The sequence below is a fragment of the Oncorhynchus nerka genome, linkage group LG6, assembly GCF_034236695.1.
Source record: "Oncorhynchus nerka isolate Pitt River linkage group LG6, Oner_Uvic_2.0, whole genome shotgun sequence".
NCBI lineage: Eukaryota > Metazoa > Chordata > Actinopteri > Salmoniformes > Salmonidae > Oncorhynchus > Oncorhynchus nerka.
The window spans coordinates 79,912,208-79,934,539 of NC_088401.1; the positions used below are offsets into that span (position 1 = coordinate 79,912,208).

Sequence of the window (22,332 nt, forward strand, 5' to 3'; positions counted from 1 at the left end):
ACTACTATTACCTGTCACTACTAAATCTACTACTACTATTACCTGTCACTACTAAATCTACTACTACTACCTGTCACTACTAAATCTACTACTACCTGTCACTACTAAATCTACTACTACTACCTGTCACTACTAAATCTACTACTACTACTACCTGTCACTACTAAATCTACTACTACCTGTCACTACTAAATCTACTACTACTGCCTGTCACTACTAAATCTACTACTACTATTACCTGTCACTACTAAATCTACTACTACTATTACCTGTCACTACTAAATCTACTACTACTATTACCTGTCACTACTAAATCTACTACTACTACTACCTGTCACTACTAAATCTACTATTACCTGTCACTACTAAATCTACTACTACTACTACCTGTCACTACTAAATCTACTACTACTACTACCTGTCACTACTAAATCTACTACTACTACTACCTGTCACTACTAAATCTACTACTACTACTACCTGCTACTACTAAATCTACTACTAAATCTACTACTAAATCTACTACTACTACTATTACCTTCCACTACTAAATCTACTACTACTACTACTGCTACTACTACCTGCCACTACTAAATCTACTACTACTATTACCTGTCACTACTAAATCTACTACTACTATTACCTGTCACTACTAAATCTACTACTACCTGTCACTACTAAATCTACTACTACTACCTGTCACTACTAAATCTACTACTACTACTACCTGTCACTACTAAATCTACTACTACCTGTCACTACTAAATCTACTACTACTACCTGTCACTACTAAATCTACTACTACTACTACCTGTCACTACTAAATCTACTACTACTACTACCTGTCACTACTAAATCTACTACTACTACTACCTGTCACTACTAAATCTACTACTACTATTACCTGTCACTACTAAATCTACTACTACTACCTGTCACTACTAAATCTACTACTACTACTACCTGTCACTACTAAATCTACTACTACTATTACCTGTCACTACTAAATCTACTACTACTATTACCTGTCACTACTAAATCTACTACTACCTGTCACTACTAAATCTACTACTACTACCTGTCACTACTAAATCTACTACTACTACTACCTGTCACTACTAAATCTACTACTACCTGTCACTACTAAATCTACTACTACTACCTGTCACTACTAAATCTACTACTACTATTACCTGTCACTACTAAATCTACTACTACTACCTGTCACTACTAAATCTACTACTACTACCTGTCACTACTAAATCTACTACTACTACCTGTCACTACTAAATCTACTACTACTATTACCTGTCACTACTAAATCTACTACTACTATTACCTGTCACTACTAAATCTACTACTACTACTACCTGTCACTACTAAATCTACTACTACTACCTGTCACTACTAAATCTACTACTACTACCTGTCACTACTAAATCTACTACTACTATTACCTGTCACTACTAAATCTACTACTACTATTACCTGCTACTACTAAATCTACTACTAAATCTACTACTACTACTATTACCTGTCACTACTAAATATACTACTACTACCTGTCACTACTAAATCTACTACTACTACTACTACTAAATCTACTATTACCTGTCAGTACTAAATCTACTACTACTACTATTACCTTCCACTACTAAAGCTACTACTACTACTACTATTACTATTACTACCTGTCACTACTACCTGTCACTACTAAATCTACTACTACTATTACCTGTCACTACTAAATCTACTACTACTATTACCTGTCACTACTAAATCTACTACTACTACTATTACCTGTCACTACTAAATCTACTACTACTATTACCTGTCACTACTAAATCTACTACTACTATTACCTGTCACTACTAAATCTACTACTACTACTACCTGTCACTACTAAATCTACTACTACTATTACCTCTCACTACTAAATCTACTACTACTATTACCTGTCACTACTAAATCTACTACTACTACTACTACTCTTATAGTAGTAGCATAGCAGCTCCTTGGTCTCCTTGGTCTTTATTATTACAACTACTACTACTACCACCTGCCACTACTAAATCTACTACTACTACTACTACTACTACTACTACTAAATCTACTACTACTACTACTACTACTACTACTAAATATACTACTACTACTACTACTACTACTACTAAATCTACTACTACTACTACTACTACTAAATCTACTACTACTACTACTACTACTACTACTACTACTACTACTAAATCTACTACTACTACTACTACTACTACTACTAAATCTACTACTACTACTACTACTACTAAATCTACTACTACTACTACTACTACTACTACTAAATCTACTACTACTACTACTACTACTACCACTACTACTACTACTACCACTACTACCACTACTACTACTACTACTACTACTACTACTACCACTACTACCACTACTACTACTACCACTACTACTACTACTACTAATAATAATAATAATAATACCACTACTACTACTACTACTACTACTACTACTACTACCACTACTATTACTACTACTACTACTACTACTACTACTACTACTACTACTACCACTACTACTACTACTACCACCACTACTACTAATACTACTACTACTACTACTACTACTACTACTACTACTACTACCACTACTATTACTACCACTACTACTACTACTACTACCACTACTACTACTACTACTACTACTACTACTACTACTACCACTACTACTACTACTACCACTACTACTACTACTACTACTACCACTACTACTACTACCACTACTACTACTACTACTACTACTACCACTACTACTACTACTACTACTACCACTACTACTACTACTACTACCACTACTACCACTACTACTACCACTACTACTACTACTACTACTACTACTACTACCACTACTACTACTACTACTACCACTACTACTACTGCCACTACTACTACTACCACTACTACTACTACCACCACTACTACTACTACTACTACTACTACTACTTCAATGTGTTAAATTCTAACAGGAACATATAATGATATTATTTCAACAGAGATATTGTCTCGACAGAGGTAGTGTCCCCTGACAGTTCAACCCCTAGTACTGACTCCAGGTGAGATATACTGTACCTGTTTACTGAGAGAGAACACCTGTTAGATATACTGTACCTGTTTACTGAGAGAGAACACCTGTTAGATATACGGTACCTGTGTACTGAGAGAGAACACCTGTTAGATATACTGTACCTGTTTACTGAGAGAGAACACCTGTTAGATATACTGTACCTGTTTACTGAGAGAGAACACCTGGTAGATATACGGTACCTGTCTACTGAGAGAGAACACCTGTTAGATATACTGTACCTGTCTACTGAGAGAGAACACCTGTTAGATATACGGTACCTGTGTACTGAGAGAGAACACCTGTTAGATATACTGTACCTGTTTACTGAGAGAGAACACCTGGTAGATATACGGTACCTGTCTACTGAGAGAGAACACCTGTTAGATATACTGTACTGGTCTACTGAGAGAGAACACCTGTTAGATATACTGTACCTGTGTACTGAGAGAGAACACCTGTTAGATATACTGTACCTGTCTACTGAGAGAGAACACCTGTTAGATATACTGTACCTGTCTACTGAGAGAGAACACCTGTTAGATATACTGTACCTGTCTACTGAGAGAGAACACCTGTTAGATATACTGTACCTGTCTACTGAGAGAGAACACCTGTTAGATATACTGTACCTGTCTACTGAGAGAGAACACCTGTTAGATATACTGTACCTGTCTACTGAGAGAGAACACCTGTTAGATATACTGTACCTGTCTACTGAGATAGAACACCTGTTAGATATACTGTACCTGTCTACTGAGAGACATTGTGCTTGTAAATTATTTTACGTTTTGGATTACACTTGTATGTATGATGTCTTAATGGTGTGTGTGTGTGTGTGTGTGTGTGTTGTAGGTCATCTGACAATGATTCACCGTGGGATAGATGGAGTGCACCAACTGTCTATAAAGAGAAGGAGGACAGGTATGTACCTATATTATATTACAACCTCTATAGGACTATTTAGTCATATTGACGTCTTTATATTACAACACAATGTCTTTAATCATTGACTAACATAATTTTAGAAGCATGTCAGAGAGAGAGAGGAAGGAGAGAGAGGGGAAAATACCAGAGAGAGACTGAGAATGAGAGAGAGACAGAGAATGAGAGAGAGATGAAAGAGTGAGTGAGGTAATGGTTAACTGAGAGATGCAGTATGACTAAAATGGAGGAGAGGAGAGGTCGGTCAGAGGAGAGGGCGGTCAGAGGAGAGGTCGGTCAGGGAAGGTAACACTATAGTGAAGAAGTTTCAGACCACACCTTTCTTAGCCAGTAAAGCAGCTAGAGAAACATAATCCCCAAGTTAGAAGAGGAAGAAGTGACAAGTTAGAAGAAGAAGTGACAAATTAGAAGAAGAGGTGACAAATTAGAAGAAGAAGAAGCAGTAACAAATTAGAAGAAGAAGTGACAAGTTAGAAGAAGAAGTGACAAGTTAGAAGAAGAAGAAGTGACAAATTAGAAGAAGAAGTGACAGGTTAGAAGAAGTGACAAGTTAGAAGAAGAAGTGACAAGTTAGAAGAAGAAGTGACAAGTTAGAAGAAGAAGTGACAAGTTAGAAGAAGTGACAAATTAGAAGAAGAAGTGACAAGTTAGAAGAAATGACAAGTTAGAAGAAGAAGTGACAAGTTAGAAGAAGAAGTGACAAATTAGAAGAAGAAGTGACAAGTTAGAAGAAGAAGAAGTGACAAATTAGAAGAAGAAGTAACAAGAAGTGACAAGTTAGACGAAGTGACAAGTTAGACGAAGAAGTGACAAGTTAGAAGAAGAAGTGACAAATTAGAAGAAGAAGTGACAAATTAGAAGAAGAAGTGACAAGTTAGAAGAAGAAGAAGTGACAAGTTAGAAGAAGAAGTGACAAATTAAAAGAAGAAGTGACAAATTAGAAGAAGTGACACGTTAGAAAAAGTTACAAGTTAGAAGAAAAAGTGAAAAATTAGAAGAAGTGCCAAGTTAGAAGAAGTGCCAAGTTAGAAGAAGTGCCAAGTTAGAAGAAGTGACAAGTTAGAAGAAGAAGTGAAAAGTTAGAAGAAGAAGAAGTGACAAATTAGAAGAAGAAGAAGTAACAAGAAGTGACAAGTTAGAAGAAGAAGTGACAAATTAGAAGAAGAAGTGACAAGTTAGAAGAAGAAGTGACAAGTTAGAAGAAGAAGTGACAAATTAGAAGAAGAAGTGACAAATTAGAAGAAGTGACAAGTTAGAAGAAAAAGTGACAAGTTAGAAGAAAAAGTGAAAAATTAGAAGAAGTGCCAAGTTAGAAGAAGAAGAAGTGCCAAGTTAGAAGAAGAAGTGACAAGTTAGAAGAAGAAGTGACAAGTTAGAAGAAGTGACAAATTAGAAGAAGAAGAAGTGACAAGTTAGAAGAAGTGACAAGTTAGAAGAAGTGACAAGTTAGAAGAAGAAGTGACAAGTTAGAAGAAGTGACAAATTAGAAGAAGAAGAAGTGACAGGTTAGAAGAAGAAGGAACACGTTAGAGAACACTTAGATGAGAACCCACTGGAAACACACTGGTTGAATCAATGTTGTTTCCACGTAATTGTAATGATATGACGTTGAACCAACGTGGAATAGACGTTTGTGCCCAGTGTGAAGACGCGTGTTGGCTATTGAAAGCCATTCAATAGAAATGGATGCTCTGACTGATATTACTGTCTCTCCATCACAGAGACCCAGAGCCTTCAATGGACTGGTGAGTGTGTCATGATCTGTCTAACACAGCAACATGTTAATATCTCTCATTTTTTCCCTCATGCCTGTGATAGCACATCTTCCCTTTGTCTGCTGTAATCTAAAATCTTTACAACATTTTCTTTGCTGCTGTGGTAAGGAAACCTGATGCATGTTGGATATAAGTAAGTTAGGGACTCTACAATAGTAAGGAATCTATTGGTAGTAAGATAGGAAATCGAAATACATGTGATATTGAGGGTACTAAAGGTATATCCAGGAGAAACTGTGAGGGTCATAGTACATCCAGGTTATCTAGGAGAAACTGTGAGGGTCATAGTACATCCAGGTTAATCAGGAGAAACTGTGAGGATCATAGTACATCCAGGTTAATCAGGATAAACTGTGAGGGTCATAGTACATCCAGGTTAATCAGGAGAAACTGTGAGGGTCATTGTACATCCAGGTTAATCAGGAGAAACTGTGAGGGTCATAGTACATCCAGGTTATATAGGAGAAACTGTGAGGGTCATAGTACATCCAGGTTATATAGGAGAAACTGTGAGGGTCATAGTACATCCAGATTAACCAGGAGAAACTGTGAGGGTCATAGTACATCCAGGTTAATCAGGAGAAACTGTGAGGGTCATAGTACATCCAAGTTAATCAGGAGAAACTGAGGGTCATAGTACATCCAGGTTAATCAGGAGAAACTGTGAGGGTCATAGTACATCCAGGTTAATCAGGAGAAACTGTGAGGGTCATAGTACATCCAGGTTATCCAGGAGAAACTGTGAGGGTCATAGTACATCCAGGTTAATCAGGAGAAACTGTGAGGGTCATAGTACATCCAAGTTAATCAGGAGAAACTGTGAAGGTCCTAGTACATCCAGGTTAATCAGGAGAAACTGTGAGGGTCATAGTACATCCAGGTTAATCAGGAAAAATTGTGAGGGTCATAGTACATCCAAGTTAATCAGGAGAAACTGTGAGGGTCATAGTACATCCAGGTTAATCAGGAGAAACTGTGAGGGTCATAGTACATCCAGGTTAATCAGGAGAAACTGTGAGGGTCATAGTACATCCAGGTTAATCAGGAGAAACTGTGAGGGTCATAGTACATCCAGGTTAATCAGGAGAAACTGTGAGGGTCATAGTACATCCAAGTTAATACGGAGAAACTGTGAGGGTCATAGCAAGCCTATCTGGTACTACTGACAGTCATACCAGTATAGCCTGTCCTCTGTATCAGGCCTCTCTGGATTTACTCATAGACATACCAGTATAGCCTGCATAGACATACCAGTATACAGAGGACAGGCTATACTGGTATGTCTATGAGTAAATCCAGAGAGGCCTGATACAGAGGACTAGCCTGTCCTCCTGTCATACCTGGACTAGCCTGTCCTCTGTATCAATCCTCTCTCGTACTACGCATAGACATACCAGTATAGTCTATTTCTCTGCTATGTTGTATTTCACCCCATAACGACACACTGTCTGATATACAGTATTATTTCCTCTAGTTCTAGCTCCTACTCCAGGACCTTGGACAGTTCTGCCAACCAGAGACCCAAGGCACCAGACACCGAGTCCAAGAAGTGAGTGAATCATGAGAAGGATGGGGGTATAACTTTGGAAGTACAGTTAGTTATAACCATTAGCCTAGTAGTGATGGTTACTATGTGATGGTTACTATCATGTGATGGGTACTATTTGTGATGGTTACAAAAAATTAAGTCTCTCTCGACCCTCTACCCCTCCTCTCTCTTTCATTTCCTCTCTCTCTCTCTTGCATTCCCTCTCTCTCTTTCATTACCTCTCTTTCTTTCATTGCCTCGCTCTCTCTTGCATTCCCTCTCTCTCTCTTTCATTGCCTCTCTCTCTCTTTCATTGCCTCTCTCTTTCATTGCCTCTCTCTCTTGCATTCCCTCTCTCTCTCTTTCATTGCCTCTCTCTCTGTTGCATTCCCTCTCTCTCTCTTTCATTGCCTCTCTCTTTCATTGCCTCTCTCTTTCATTGCCTCTCTCTCTCTTGTATTCCCTCTCTCTTTCATTACCTCTCTCTCTCTCTTTCATTGCCTCTCTCTCTTTCATTACCTCTCTCTCTCTCTTTCATTGCCTCTCTCTCTTTCATTGCCTCTCTCTCTCTTTCATTGCCTCTCTCTCTTTCATTGCCTCTCTCTCTTTCATTGCCTCTCTCTCTCTTTCATTGCCTCTCTCTTTCTTTCATTGCCCCTCTCTCTTCCATTGCCTCTCTCTCTCTTTCATTGCCTCTCTCTTTCATTGCCTCTCTCTCTCTTTCATTGCCTCTCTCTTTCATTTCCTCTCTCTCGCTCTTTCATTGCCTCTCTCTCTCTTGCATTCCCCCCTCTCTTTCATTGCCTCTCTCACTCTTTCATTGCCTTTCTCTCTCTTTCATTGCCTCTCTCTCTCTTTCATTGCCTCTCTCTTTCATTGTCTCTCTCTCTTTCATTGTCTCTCTCTCTCTTGCATTCCCTCTCTCTCTTTCATTGTCTCTCTCTTTCATTGCCTCTCTCTCTCTCTTGCATTCCTTCTCTCTCTTTCATTCTCTCTCTCTTGCATTCCCTCTCTCTCTCTTGCATTCCCTCTCTCTCTCTTGCATTCCCTCTCTCTCTTTAATTCCCTCTCTCTCTTGCATTCCCTCTCTCTTTCATTCCCTCTCTCACTTGCATTCCCTCTCTCTCTCTCTCTCTCTCTCTCTCTCTCTCTCTCTCTCTCTTTCATTCCCCCTCTCTCTCTCATTCCCTCTCTATCTCTTTCATTGTCTCTCTCTCTTTCATTCCCTCTCTCTCATTCCCCCTCTCTCTCTCTCATTCCCTCTCTCTCTCATTCCCTCTCTCTCTCATTGCCTCTCTCTCTCTTTCATTGTCTCTCTCTCTTTCATTCCCTCTCTCTCTCTCATTCCCTCTCTCTCTCATTCCCTCTCTCTCTCATTCCCTCTCTCTCTCTCTCTCTCTCATTCCCTCTCTCTCTCTCATTCCCCCTCTCTCTCATTCCCCCCCTCTCTCTCTCTCATTCCCCCTCTCTCTCTCTCATTCCCTCTCTCTCTGTCATCCCCTATCTCTCTGTCATTCCCTCTCTCTCTTTCATTACCTCTCTCTCTGTCATTACCTCTCTCTCTCTCTCTCTCTCTCTCTCATTCCCTCTCTCTCTCATTCCCTCTCTCTCTCTCCTTCCCTCTCTCTCTCATTCTCTCTCTCTCTCTCTCTCTCTCTCTCTCTCTCCCTCTCTCTCTCTCTCTCTCTCTCTCTCTCTCTCATTGCCTCTCTCTCTCTCTCTCTCTCTCTCTCTCTCTCATTCCCCCTCTCTCTCATTCCCTCTCTCTCTCTCTCATTCCCTCTCTCTCTCTCATTCCCTCTCTCTCTCTCTCTCTCTCTCTCTCATTCCCTCTCTCTCTCTCTCTCTCTCTCTCTCTCTCATTCCCTCTCTCTCTCTCATTCCCCCTCTCTCTCTCTCTCTCTCTCTCTCTCATTCCCTCTCTCTCTCTCATTCCCTCTCTCTCTCTCTCTCTCTCTCTCTCATTCCCTCTCTCTCTCTCTCTCTCTCATTGCCTCTCTCTCTCTCCTCCCTCAGGTGTTTTGTGTACCTGAAGGAGTATGTGGACGTTACAGATCTAACCAAGCACAACACTAGAGACAACGATCCTGACTATGTAACGTCTAGTTCTACCAGCCATTCCTACAGTAGCCCCTCCTCTTACACCAGGTAACACTACTTTGTCCAAGCCCCAGTTTGAAAACAACCCATAGGCCCTTGTTGTTTAATAGTAATGAACACGGCAGAAGGAAGCTACAAGGTTAGCTGGGTGGAGTGGGATCATCACCATATTCAAATCAAACTGTATTGCTTATGCATATCTGGTTCCTTCAGATCGGCAAACACCAAGTGGTATGGACACCAAGGTTATTATAGTCAACAAAAACTGAAACTAAAATTTAACTATAGTTGGAAAAACTATTTAGTAAACTTAAATAAACATTTTAAAGAAAAGCAAACTATCTTTGACTGCAAAAATTCAATGAAAACCATCAAATTATGTTTTGTTTTAGTCGTTTTCATCTTAACCTTGTGCAAAAATCAAATGGTGTTTTCAAGCTGTTTTTCCTAATGGGTTTTCCGAGCTTCTGAATCTTGCAAAAGCTTCCGGTAGATGCCGATGTTTCAAATAGAACTAGCTTGTGCATCACTATCGCTAGCTAACAGGGATGAAATCAGAGGGCGAGCACGGAGCGCGACTGGGCCAAGCTAGAGCAGCTTGTGCATCACTATCGCTAGCTAACAGGGATGAAATCAGAGGGCGAGCACGGAGCGCGACTGGGCCAAGCTAGAGCAGCTGGTGCATCACTATCACTAGCTAACAGGGATGAAATCAGAGGGCGAGCGCGGAGCGTGACTGGGCCAAGCTAGAGCAGCTTGTGCATCACTATCGCTAGCTAACAGGGATGAAATCAGAGGGCGAGCACGGAGCGCGACTGGGCCAAACTAGAGCAGCTTGTGCATCACTATCGCTAGCTAACAGGGATGAAATCAGAGGGCGAGCACGGAGCGTGACTGGGCCAAACTAGAGCAGCTTGTGCATCACTATCGCTAGCTAACAGGGATGAAATCAGAGGGCGAGCACGGAGCGCGACTGGGCCAAGCTAGAGCAGCTTGTGCGTCACTATCGCTAGCTAACAGGGATGAAATCAGAGGGCGAGCACGGAGCGCGACTGGTGTCAAGCTAGAGCAGCTTGTGCATCACTATCGCTAGCTAACAGGGATGAAATCAGAGGGCGAGCACGGAGCGCGACTGGGCCAAGCTAGAGCAGCTTGTGCATCACTATCGCTAGCTAACAGGGATGAAATCAGAGGGCGAGCACAGAGCGCGACTGGGCCAAGCTAGAGCAGCTTGTGTATCACTATCGCTAGCTAACAGGGATGAAATCAGAGGGCGAGCACGGAGCGCGACTGGGCCAAGCTAGAGCAGCTTGTGCATCACTATCGCTAGCTAACAGGGATGAAATCAGAGGGCGAGCACGGAGCGCGACTGGGCCAAGCTAGAGCAGCTTGTGCATCACTATCGCTAGCTAACAGGGATGAAATCAGATGGCGAGCGCGGAGCGTGACTAGGCCAAGCTAGAGCAGCTTGTGCATCACTATCACTAGCTAACAGGGATGAAATCAGAGGGCGAGCACGGAGCGCGACTGGGTCAAGCTAGAGCAGCTTGTGAAGTTGCTGGAGCCGTCCACACCGACCAACTTCAAACTGACAGCCAGACTCTGTCTGATGTGACGTTGTGTCTCCTCAACCTTGAGGCACACTTGCAGTCACTACTGTTGCAAAACAGTTGGCACTGGTCCTCCTGAAGTCACTGCGTGAGCACCTCACATGCATACTGAGTCCTCTGGCAGCCAACTTCAATCCAACCCCTGCAGCAGCTTGCCTGATGGATCCAAGAGTGTCTCTGGCACTTCACCCAACAGAGATGAAGCCGCTGATAAGGGAAGCAGAGTCTTTTGTACTCCAGCAAATCAGAGAGTACAGCCGTGGAGCAGCAGGACCCCAGTAAGATCCCATCAAGATGAATTCAGCAAGCATCTCGACCACAGTGCATCAGAACAATAGCTCACATCGAAGACTGTGTCTGAGGTCACTGTCCAGCCGGAGGATCAACCTGGCAGGGCCTTAAGTGTGAGGTGTGGAAATACCTGGAAGAGGTAAAGGAGGGCATGTTTACAGAGGCAAGTGTTTGTTTATCCAAAGCTGTGCCCTGTGGGACTGGATCTGGTTTCTGCCCCTGCATTCCAAGCTTTCTAAACCAGAACATCTTGTTTGGTTGAAAAGAAGGAAAAAATAAAACACCCACTCAATCAGGCTGGCTGTGAACTGATACACTCAATCAGGCTGGCTGTGAACTGATACACACACAAGCTGGCTGTGAACTGATACACTCAATCAGACTGGCTGTGAACTGATACACTCAATCAGTCTGGCTGTGAACTGATACACTCAATCAGTCTGGCTGTGAACTGATACACTCAATCAGGCTGGCTGTGAACTGATACACACACAAGCTGGCTGTGAACTGATACACTCAATCAGGCTGGCTGTGAACTGATACACTCAATCAGGCTGGCTGTGAACTGATACACACACAGGCTGGCTGTGAACTGATACACTCAATCAGTCTGGCTGTGAACTGATACACTCAATCAGGCTGGCTGTGAACTGATACACTCAATCAGTCTGGCTGTGAACTGATACACTCAATCAGTCTGGCTGTGAACTGATACACTCAATCAGGCTGGCTGTGAACTGATACACTCAATCAGTCTGGCTGTGAACTGATACACTCAATCAGGCTGGCTGTGAACTGATACACTCAATCAGGCTGGCTGTGAACTGATACACACACAAGCTGGCTGTGAACTGATACACTCAATCAGGCTGGCTGTGAACTGATACACTCAATCAGGCTGGCTGTGAACTAATACACTCAATCAGGCTGGCTGTGAACTGATACACACACAGGCTGGCTGTGAACTGATACACTCAATCAGTCTGGCTGTGAACTGATACACTAAATCAGACTGGCTGTGAACTGATACACTCAATCAGGCTGGCTGTGAACTGATACACTCAATCAGGCTGGCTGTGAACTGATACACTCAATCAGGCTGGCTGTGAACTGATACACACAATCAGGCTGGCTGTGAACTGATACACTCAATCAGGCTGGCTGTAAACTGATACACTCAATCAGGCTGCCTGTAAACTGATACACACAATCAGGCTGGCTGTGAACTGATACACACACAGGCTGGCTGTGAACTGATACACTCAATCAGGCTGGCTGTGAACTGATACACACACAGGCTGGCTGTGAACTGATACACTCAATCAGGCTGGCTGTGAACTGATACACTCAATCAGGCTGGCTGTAAACTGATACACTCAATCAGGCTGCCTGTAAACTGATACACACAATCAGGCTGGCTGTGAACTGATACACACACAGGCTGGCTGTAAACTGATACACTCAATCAGGCTGGCTGTGAACTGATACACTCAATCAGGCTGGCTGTGAACTGATACACTCAATCAGGCTGGCTGTAAACTGATACACTCAATCAGGCTGGCTGTAAACTGATACACTCAATCTGGCTGGCTGTGAACTGATACACACACAGGCTGGCTGTGAACTGATACACTCAATCAGGCTGGCTGTGAACTGATACACTCAATCAGGCTGGCTGTGAACTGATACACTCAATCAGGCTGGCTGTGAACTGATACACTCAATCAGGCTGGCTGTGAACTGATACACTCAATCAGGCTGGCTGTGAACTGATACACACACAGGCTGGCTGTGAACTGATACACTCAATCAGGCTGGCTGTGAACTGATACACTCAATCAGGCTGGCTGTGAACTGATACACACACAGGCTGGCTGTGAACTGATACACTCAATCAGGCTGGCTGTGAACTGATACACTCAATCAGGCTGGCTGTGAACTGATACACTCAATCAGGCTGGCTGTGAACTGATACACTCAATCAGGCTGGCTGTGAACTGATACACACACAGGCTGGCTGTGAACTGATACACTCAATCAGGCTGGCTGTGAACTGATACACTCAATCAGGCTGGCTGTGAACTGATACACTCAATCAGGCTGGCTGTGAACTGATACACTCAATCAGGCTGGCTGTGAACTGATACACTCAATCAGGCTGGCTGTGAACTGATACACTCAATCAGGCTGGCTGTGAACTGATACACTCAATCAGGCTGGCTGTGAACTGATACACTCAATCAGGCTGGCTGTGAACTGATACACTCAATCAGGCTGGCTGTGAACTGATACACTCAATCAGGCTGGCTGTGAACTGATACACTCAATCAGGCTGGCTGTGAACTGATACACTCAATCAGGCTGGCTGTGAACTGATACACTCAATCAGGCTGGCTGTGAACTGATACACTCAATCAGGCTGGCTGTGAACTGATACACACACAGGTTGACTGTGAACTGATACACTCAATCAGGCTGGCTGTGAACTGATACACACACAGGTTGACTGTGAACTGATAGATTTGTGAAGAAGTGTTGTATTGCTTATGTTTTTGCTGCTGTTGCTTGCAGCTGTTTGTATTAAACCTATTTGAAGTGGTTAGTCAGTGATACATGTTTAATATTACATCATGTCAAATGTGCCATGATTTAATGTGTTGCTTTTTCCTCTCTCATCTACTACTAAAGTTAAAGAAGCATTGGATTGGTGTAAACATTGGCAAGAGCCTTCCCTCCCACCATAGTTCTTGCTCCAGTCTAGCCGTTTGTCCTTTAAATCCAAGTCACATTAGGATTGTGTTAATATTTCAACCTAACCAATCCTATGTCCTGGTCGTGGAGTTGTATGGAGTCCCGTGGTGGCCAAAAGCCCGTGTTAGCATGGGCAGCGCCATTGAGTATTTTCTACATTTTGATTTAGTCAACTGGGCGGGACTTCCAACTTCATTAGCTGATCCCTCCTGATGACCCGGTTGGCATGACCTGATGACCCGGTTGGCATGACCTGATGACCCGGTTGGCATGACCTGATGACCCGATTGGAGTCGTGACAGCCGGGTCATCAGGTGGGATCAGCAAATTAACTTTACTTTTTGAACTAGAAAATGGACTATTTCAAGGTGGAGATGGTCTCAATGGTGCTGCCCATGCCCTCGCAGACACCATCATGACGGAGATACAGAGATGTTATGTCTATCCAAGTCTATGGTCCTGACCCATCATCTTATGTATTACTGCCCCCAGTGGCAGGAAGTGACACATACATGGCTCCCAGCCTCCCACTAAAACCATTGGCCGGCCTGCTCATCATGCAGGTTTCTCCCATCGAATAGCTTAACCTAAATGGCGCCCAATCAAATAAACAAATGCGCTGTCATGTTAAAACAAACAACATTTTCTAACAACAGGACGGGTCAAAGTAAATGGACAATATGGACTGGACAATATGGACTGAACAATATGGACTGGACAATATGGAATGGACAATATGGAATGGACAATATGGAATGGACAATATGGACTGGACAATATGGACTGGACAATATGGACTGGACAATATGGACTGGACAATATGGACTGAACAATATGGACTGGACAATATGGACCAATATGGACTGGACAATATGGAATGGACAATATGGACTGGACAATATGGAATGGACAATATGGACTGGACAATATGGACCAATATGGACTGGACAATATGGAATGGACAATATGGACTGGACAATATGGACTGGACAATATGGACCAATATGGACTGGACAATATGGAATGGACAATATGGACTGGACAATATGGAATGGACAATATGGACTGGACAATATGGACTGGACAATATGGACTGGACAATATGGACTGGACAATATGGAATGGACAATATGGAATGGACAATATGGACTGGACAATATGGACTGGACAATATGGACCAATATGGACTGGACAATATGGACTGGACAATATGGACCAATATGGACTGGACAATATGGACCAATATGGACTGGACAATATGGACCAATATGGACTGGACAATATGGACCAATATGGACTGGACAATATGGACTGGACAATATGGACTGGACAATATGGACCGGACAATATGGACCGAACAATATGGACTGGACAATATGGACTGGACAATATGGACTGGACAATATGGACTGGACAATATGGACTGAACAATATGGACTGGACAATATGGACTGGACAATATGGACTGGACAATATGGACCAATATGGACTGGACAATATGGACTGGACAATATGGACCAATATGGAATGGACAATATGGAATGGACAATATGGACTGGACAATATGGACTGGACAATATGGACTGAACAATATGGAATGGACAATATGGACTGGACAATATGGACTGGACAATATGGACTGGACAATATGGACTGAACAATATGGACTGGACAATATGGACTGGACAATATGGACTGGACAATATGGAATGGACAATATGGACTGAACAATATGGACTGGACAATATGGACTGGACAATATGGACTGGACAATATGGACTGGACAATATGGACTGAACAATATGGACTGGACAATATGGACTGGACAATATGGACTGGACAATATGGACTGGACAATATGGACTGGACAATATGGACTGAACAATATGGACCAATATGGACTGGACAATATGGACTGAACAATATGGACTGGACAATATGGACTGGACAATATGGACTGGACAATATGGACTGGACAATATGGAATGAACAATATGGAATGGACAATATGGACTGGACAATATGGACTGGACAATATGGACTGGACAATATGGACTGGACAATATGGACTGAACAATATGGACTGGACAATATGGACTGAACAATATGGACTGGACAATATGGACTGAACAATATGGACTGGACAATATGGACTGGACAATATGGACTGGACAATATGGACTGGACAATATGGACTGAACAATATGGACTGGACAATATGGACTGGACAATATGGACTGGACAATATGGACTGGACAATATGGACTGGACAATATGGACTGGACAATATGGACTGAACAATATGGACTGGACAATATGGACTGGACAATATGGACTGGACAATATGGACTGGACAATATGGACTGGACAATATGGACTGGACAATATGGACTGGACAATATGGAATGGACAATATGGAATGGACAATATGGACTGGACAATATGGACTGGACAATATGGACCAATATGGACTGGACAATATGGAATGGACAATATGGACTGGACAATATGGACTGGACAATATGGACTGGACAATATGGAATGGACAATATGGAATGGACAATATGGACTGGACAATATGGACTGGACAATATGGAATGGACAATATGGAATGGACAATATGGACTGGACAATATGGAATGGACAATATGGAATGGACAATATGGACTGGACAATATGGACTGGACAATATGGACCAATATGGACTGGACAATATGGAATGGACAATATGGAATGGACAATATGGAATGGACAATATGGAATGGACAATATGGACTGGACAATATGGAATGAACAATATGGACTGGACAATATGGAATGGGACACTCAACTATTATCTAGGAGTTTCACTTCATTGTCATGATCAGTGTTTTCAAGTTTGTATCTATACATTTTTGACAAGCTGATCATAGTGAAAAAGAAAATACTTCTGTGTTTCCTGCCAATAGGCTCACGATAAGTCCTGATAAAGTTGGGTATCTGATATTCAGAGCTTAAATAGCCAAATTGATAAGTCACAGGAATCAGGACTAATAAAGCCAATGTTTTACAAATGGTGTGTCTACCATATAGATGGGCATTCATAAAATTCAGTTTCAGGCAACACTGTAGGCTATACCTCAGTAAGCACAAGCTGACCAATGCCTTTTGGAAATATTTTTGGGTGCATTGGTTTTTTGTTCTGTCCAGACAAAATCTGAACCAATCATAGACGTCTATTTTTGGTTCAGATTTTGTCCGGTCTGGACCAGCCTTTATTTGGCCCAAACATAGACATCGACAAATTACATCTTTTCAACTTTCATTCAGAACCAAAAATGGACTTGATTTCAACATCCGGAAAATACTTCTTTTCAACGTCCGGAAAACATGTATTTTCACCTTCTATTCAGACCTTAAATTGAACTTAACTTCGACGCCTGGAAAATACCTATTTTACATGTCTTTCAAACGTCATTGTGCTTACTGGGTGTATTCTAGTTTTGCGGGGGCTGTATTCTTTGCTCTCGCCGAGAGCGGCAGAACGACAAAGACCGGCCCTGACTAAAACAAAATTATATAGAAACATTTATATCAAACTGAAACTAAATAAAGACGAGCAAATCAAGTCTGAACACTAACTGTAACTAAACCGAATGTTCTATTTAAAAAAAATATATATTAATAGAAATAAAAACAAATATTAAATCACAAAACTATAATAACCTTTTGTCATGCCATCTTGTCATGCCTTGGCTGGAAACTTGTAGATACAGGCTTTGATCGATTAGAGCTGTGTCCCATGCTCAACACCTCTCCCCCATCCTCTAGGTCTACCATGACGTCTGCCTGTACGTACTGTGGAGAGCAGGTGGGCAACGATGCCAAGATCACCATCGAGCACCTCAACATCTCCTGCCACCCAGCCTGCTTCAAGGTAATGACACCTGGTTATCAACATGTTATACTCTGGTTATAATCATGTTATACTCTGGTTATAATCATGTTATACTCTGGTTATAATCATGTTATACTCTGGTTATAATCATGTTATACTCTGGTTATAATCATGTTATACTCTGGTTATAATCATGTTATACTCTGGTTATCAACATGTTATACTCTGGTTATAAACATGTGATTGGCTGGACACTTTGAGCCTGTATCAGCTGTGGTGGCTGCGGTAGTGGTAAAAGTGGTTGTTGTGTTACTAGCAGGTATAATTATTGAAGACTAGAAGTAAGCTGAAGCCTTCATATAGTCTTGGCTGTGCTACATTAACAATATGCTGTTGTCATTGCAGTGTGGTGTTTGCAGTGAGCCAATGGGGGACTTTCTGTTCAACATGTTCCTGCACAAAGGGAAAGTCCACTGTGAGAGCTGCTATGTCAACGTCTTGTAGGATGCTTCCTTTCCTTGTCTCCTCGTCTCTTTTCCTTCATGGCCACTGGGAGATGACAAGACTGGATGGTTGATATAACTGCTCTTTCCCATCAAGACCTGTCGTCTGCTGACAGACACAGGGACACTGCACCTTGAGTTTGACATGAATTTCCATGTGTGAGATTTTGATTTCATACCTTTGTATGGATCTGAATTTCATGAGGTTAACACTGGAATTCTATGGCAGTTACTCTATGGTTTAAAGAGAATAATATGATCAAATTACTGATATTGTCTTCCGTCCATTTGAATGACCACTTTTTTTTTTTTTTTTTCTCCTTAAAGGCCCAGTGCAGTCAAAAAACATGATTCCTATGTTTTACATATACTGTATTTCCATGCTATGAGGTCGGAATAATACTACGAAATTGGAAAAATTATGATAATTCTCTTTGTGTGTGTTGGGGAAATTATGATTAAATGACTGAACAAATCATTTTAAATGGAACAGTATAACTAAGTAAAACGTATACTCTGTTTTATTATATCTGATTAACAATATGAGTTCATAAGAAGGGATTGTGAGACATGGACAAGGAGTAATTAAAGTTAATGAACACCATTCCAACTAGGCAGAAACGAATGGGTTGTGGATTAAGTAAACAGATAAGGTAGTTAACCTATGGTTGAACCGACGAAACTGAGCTCTGGGGTTTTTAGATAACCTAGGAATGCACTCACTGTCTTTTCTGTTAATTAGAACTGTCAGTTCAGTGGTGATCGATAATGTTGAGGGGTCAAAAGTTACCTGGGAGTGTGTTAATAAGTTAGAATTAACTTTTCACCTCACGTTGTCCCTGTCGAGAGGAGGGGTTTCTGTTAAGCAATGAAATGACGTCATGTTTTGTATATAAACTGTTGATCGTGGTGAAGTGGCAGCGCGCTCCGAGAAAAAATTATGTTACCTATTATTGAAAAGACTGGTCTCCGTCTATTTTATGCAAACAAGAATCTTACAAATTCTCATAAAATAGATTAAGGGTTTTCAATTAATGAAAACACATTGGCATCATTCATTTACAGTAACAGTGTGTAAGCTCTGTTTGAAGAAAAAAAACTGCCAGAAATGTCTGCTTGTTTTAGTGGGAGGAGTTTTGGCCAGATTGGCGGTATCACCAGGTGGTATATGAATAACAACTAATTTTCATCAAACATATCCTTCCCATTAGGCTCGTCCAGTTAGAACTCTCACTCAGGCCTACCAAAATAGTTTTTCGAGAAATTGCTCTTTGCTTAGAAGCTATTTTTGTTTCTTTTTGACAATTTTAGCGAGGTAATTAATTACCCAGAAATGGTTTGATATTGAGATAAAAACGGCTGCATTGGCCCTTTAATGTAGTAACTTTGTGAATTTATTGTGAAATATGAAGGAACTGTATGTAAAAGTCTCTAGATATTATTATGTAATGACACGATTTAACTGGGAACTGGCTATGTAGATTAGCAGTTGGGTACATTTCCTAATTTCAGGCTTGACTATGCAAAGTAAATAATTATATTTTTTTTTCAAATTTTCATTTTTAATTGTCTGATGCCTTTTCCTCACAATAAACAATCAAAACTGATTCACATAAACATGATAATTATAGAATATAGCATATTTGTGTATATGATTGAGTGTTGAAAATATTGTCGAAAAGAGCAGTTATGGCGACAGGTTTGAGACCTGTAGAACAATATCAAATATATTGCACAAAGTTTTTCATTGCAGAGGGGGGTAAAAAAAAATCTACTGATCTACTGTTACTTGGAGATACATTAGGACCTTGGGTGCCACAGCTGCGGCTACCAAACACCTCAAGTGGATGGCTTAAACACTATACTGTATTCTTCTTCTTCTCCAGTTCAGTAACAGTTGATTTTCTCTAGTTCAGTAACAGTTGATCTTCTCTAGTTCAGTAACAGCTGATCTTCTCTAGTTCAGTAACAGTTGATTTTCTCTAGTTCAGTAACAGTTGATCTTCTCTAGTTCAGTAACAGTTGATCTTCTCTAGTTCAGTAACAGCTGATCTTCTCTAGTTCAGTAACAGTTGATCTTCTCTAGTTCAGTAACAGTTGATTTTCTCTAGTTCAGTAACAGCTGATCTTCTCTAGTTCAGTAACAGTTGATTTTCTCTAGTTCAGTAACAGTTGATCTTCTCTAGTTCAGTAACAGTTGATCTTCTCTAGTTCAGTAACAGCTGATCTTCTCTAGTTCAGTAACAGTTGATCTTCTCTAGTTCAGTAACAGCTGATCTTCTCTAGTTCAGTAACAGTTGATCTTCTCTAGTTCAGTAACAGTTGATTTTCTCTAGTTCAGTAACAGTTGATCTTCTCTAGTTCAGTAACAGTTGATCTTCTCTAGTTCAGTAACAGTTGATCTTCTCTAGTTCAGTAACAGTTGAACTTCTCTAGTTCAGTAACAGCTGATTTTCCCCAGTTCAGTAACAGCTGATCTTCTCCAGTTCAGTAACAGTTCATTAACATTGTGGTAGATTCTCCAAGCATTACTGGTCCACAACTCACTGGTTTAGGGGTGCAAGTCTCTTGACATGTCCAAATACAGTTGAAGTCGAAAGTTTACATACACTTAGGTTGGAGTCAATAAAACTCATTTTTCAATGACTCCACACATTTCTTGTTAACAAACTATAGTTTTGGCAAGTTGGTTAGGACATCTACTTTGTGCATGACACAAATAATTTTTCCAACAATTGTTTACAGACAGATTGTTTCACTTGTATTTCACTGTATCACAATTCCAGTGGGTCAGAAGTTTAGATAAACTAAGTTGACTGTGCCTTTAAACAGCTTGGAAAATTCCAGAAAATTATGTTATGGCTTTAGAAGCTTCTGATAGGCTAATTGACATAATTTGAGTTAATTGGAGGTGTACCTGTGGATGTATTGGATGTCCTGTGATGTATCACAGGAAAAGCAAAAGAAATCAGCCAAGACCTCAGAAAAGAAATTGTAGACCTCCACAAGTCTGGTTCATCCTTAGGAGCAATTTCCAAATTCCTGAAGGTACCATGTTCAGCTGTACAAACAATAGTACGCAAGTATAAACACCATGGGACCACGCAGCCGTCATACCACTCAGGAAGGAGATGCATTCTGTCTCCTAGAGATTAATGTACTTTGGTGCGAAAAGTGCAAATCAATCCCAGAACAACAGCAAAGGACCTTGTGAAGATGCTGGAGGAAACAGGTACAAAAGTATCTATATCCACAGTAAAACGAGTCCTATATTGACATAACCTGAAAGGCCGTTCAGCAAGGAAGAAGCCACTGCTCCAAAACCGCCATAAAAAAGCCAGACTACGGTTTGCAACTGCACATGGGGACAAAGAATGTACTTTTTGGAGAAATATTCTCTGGTCTGAGGAAACAAAAATAGAACTGTTTGGCCATAATGACCATCGATATGTTTGGAGGAAAAAGTGGGAGGCTTGCAAGCCTTGAAGCACAGGGGTGGCAGCATCATGTTGTGGGGGTGCTTTGCTGCAGGAGGGACTGGTGCACTTCACAAAATAGATGGCATCATGAGGCAGGGAAATTTGGTAGATATATTGAAGCAACATCTCAAGACATCAGTCAGTAAGTTAAAGCTTGGTCGCAAATGGGTCTTCCAAATGGAAAATGACCCCAGGCATACTTCCAAAGTTAATGCTACCAACTACTAATTGAGTTTGTAAACTTCTGACCCACTGGGAATGTGATGAAATAAATAAAAGCTGAAATAAATCATTATCTCTACTATTATTCTGACATTTCACATTCTTAAAATAAAGTGGTGATCCTA

General features: G+C 41.1%; 1 protein-coding gene across 2 annotated transcripts in view; it reads left to right on the plus strand.

Moving 5' to 3' along the window:
* LOC115130083 (mucin-2-like) overlaps positions 1–20,113 on the plus strand; it is a 32,150-nt gene extending 12,037 nt beyond the window's left edge. The window contains exons 11-17 of one of the 2 annotated variants that reach the window (XM_065019919.1): positions 3,059–3,118; positions 3,982–4,050; positions 5,793–5,816; positions 7,321–7,395; positions 9,391–9,522; positions 17,937–18,042; positions 18,409–20,113. In XM_065019919.1, the coding sequence (XP_064875991.1) occupies positions 3,059–3,118; positions 3,982–4,050; positions 5,793–5,816; positions 7,321–7,395; positions 9,391–9,522; positions 17,937–18,042; positions 18,409–18,507 (565 nt within the window). In that variant the 3' untranslated portion in view covers positions 18,508–20,113. The remainder of the gene's footprint in view (positions 1–3,058; positions 3,119–3,981; positions 4,051–5,792; positions 5,817–7,320; positions 7,396–9,390; positions 9,523–17,936; positions 18,043–18,408) is intronic. The other variant, XM_065019920.1, reaches the window with a different exon arrangement.
* Positions 20,114–22,332: the final 2,219 nt, after the last annotated feature.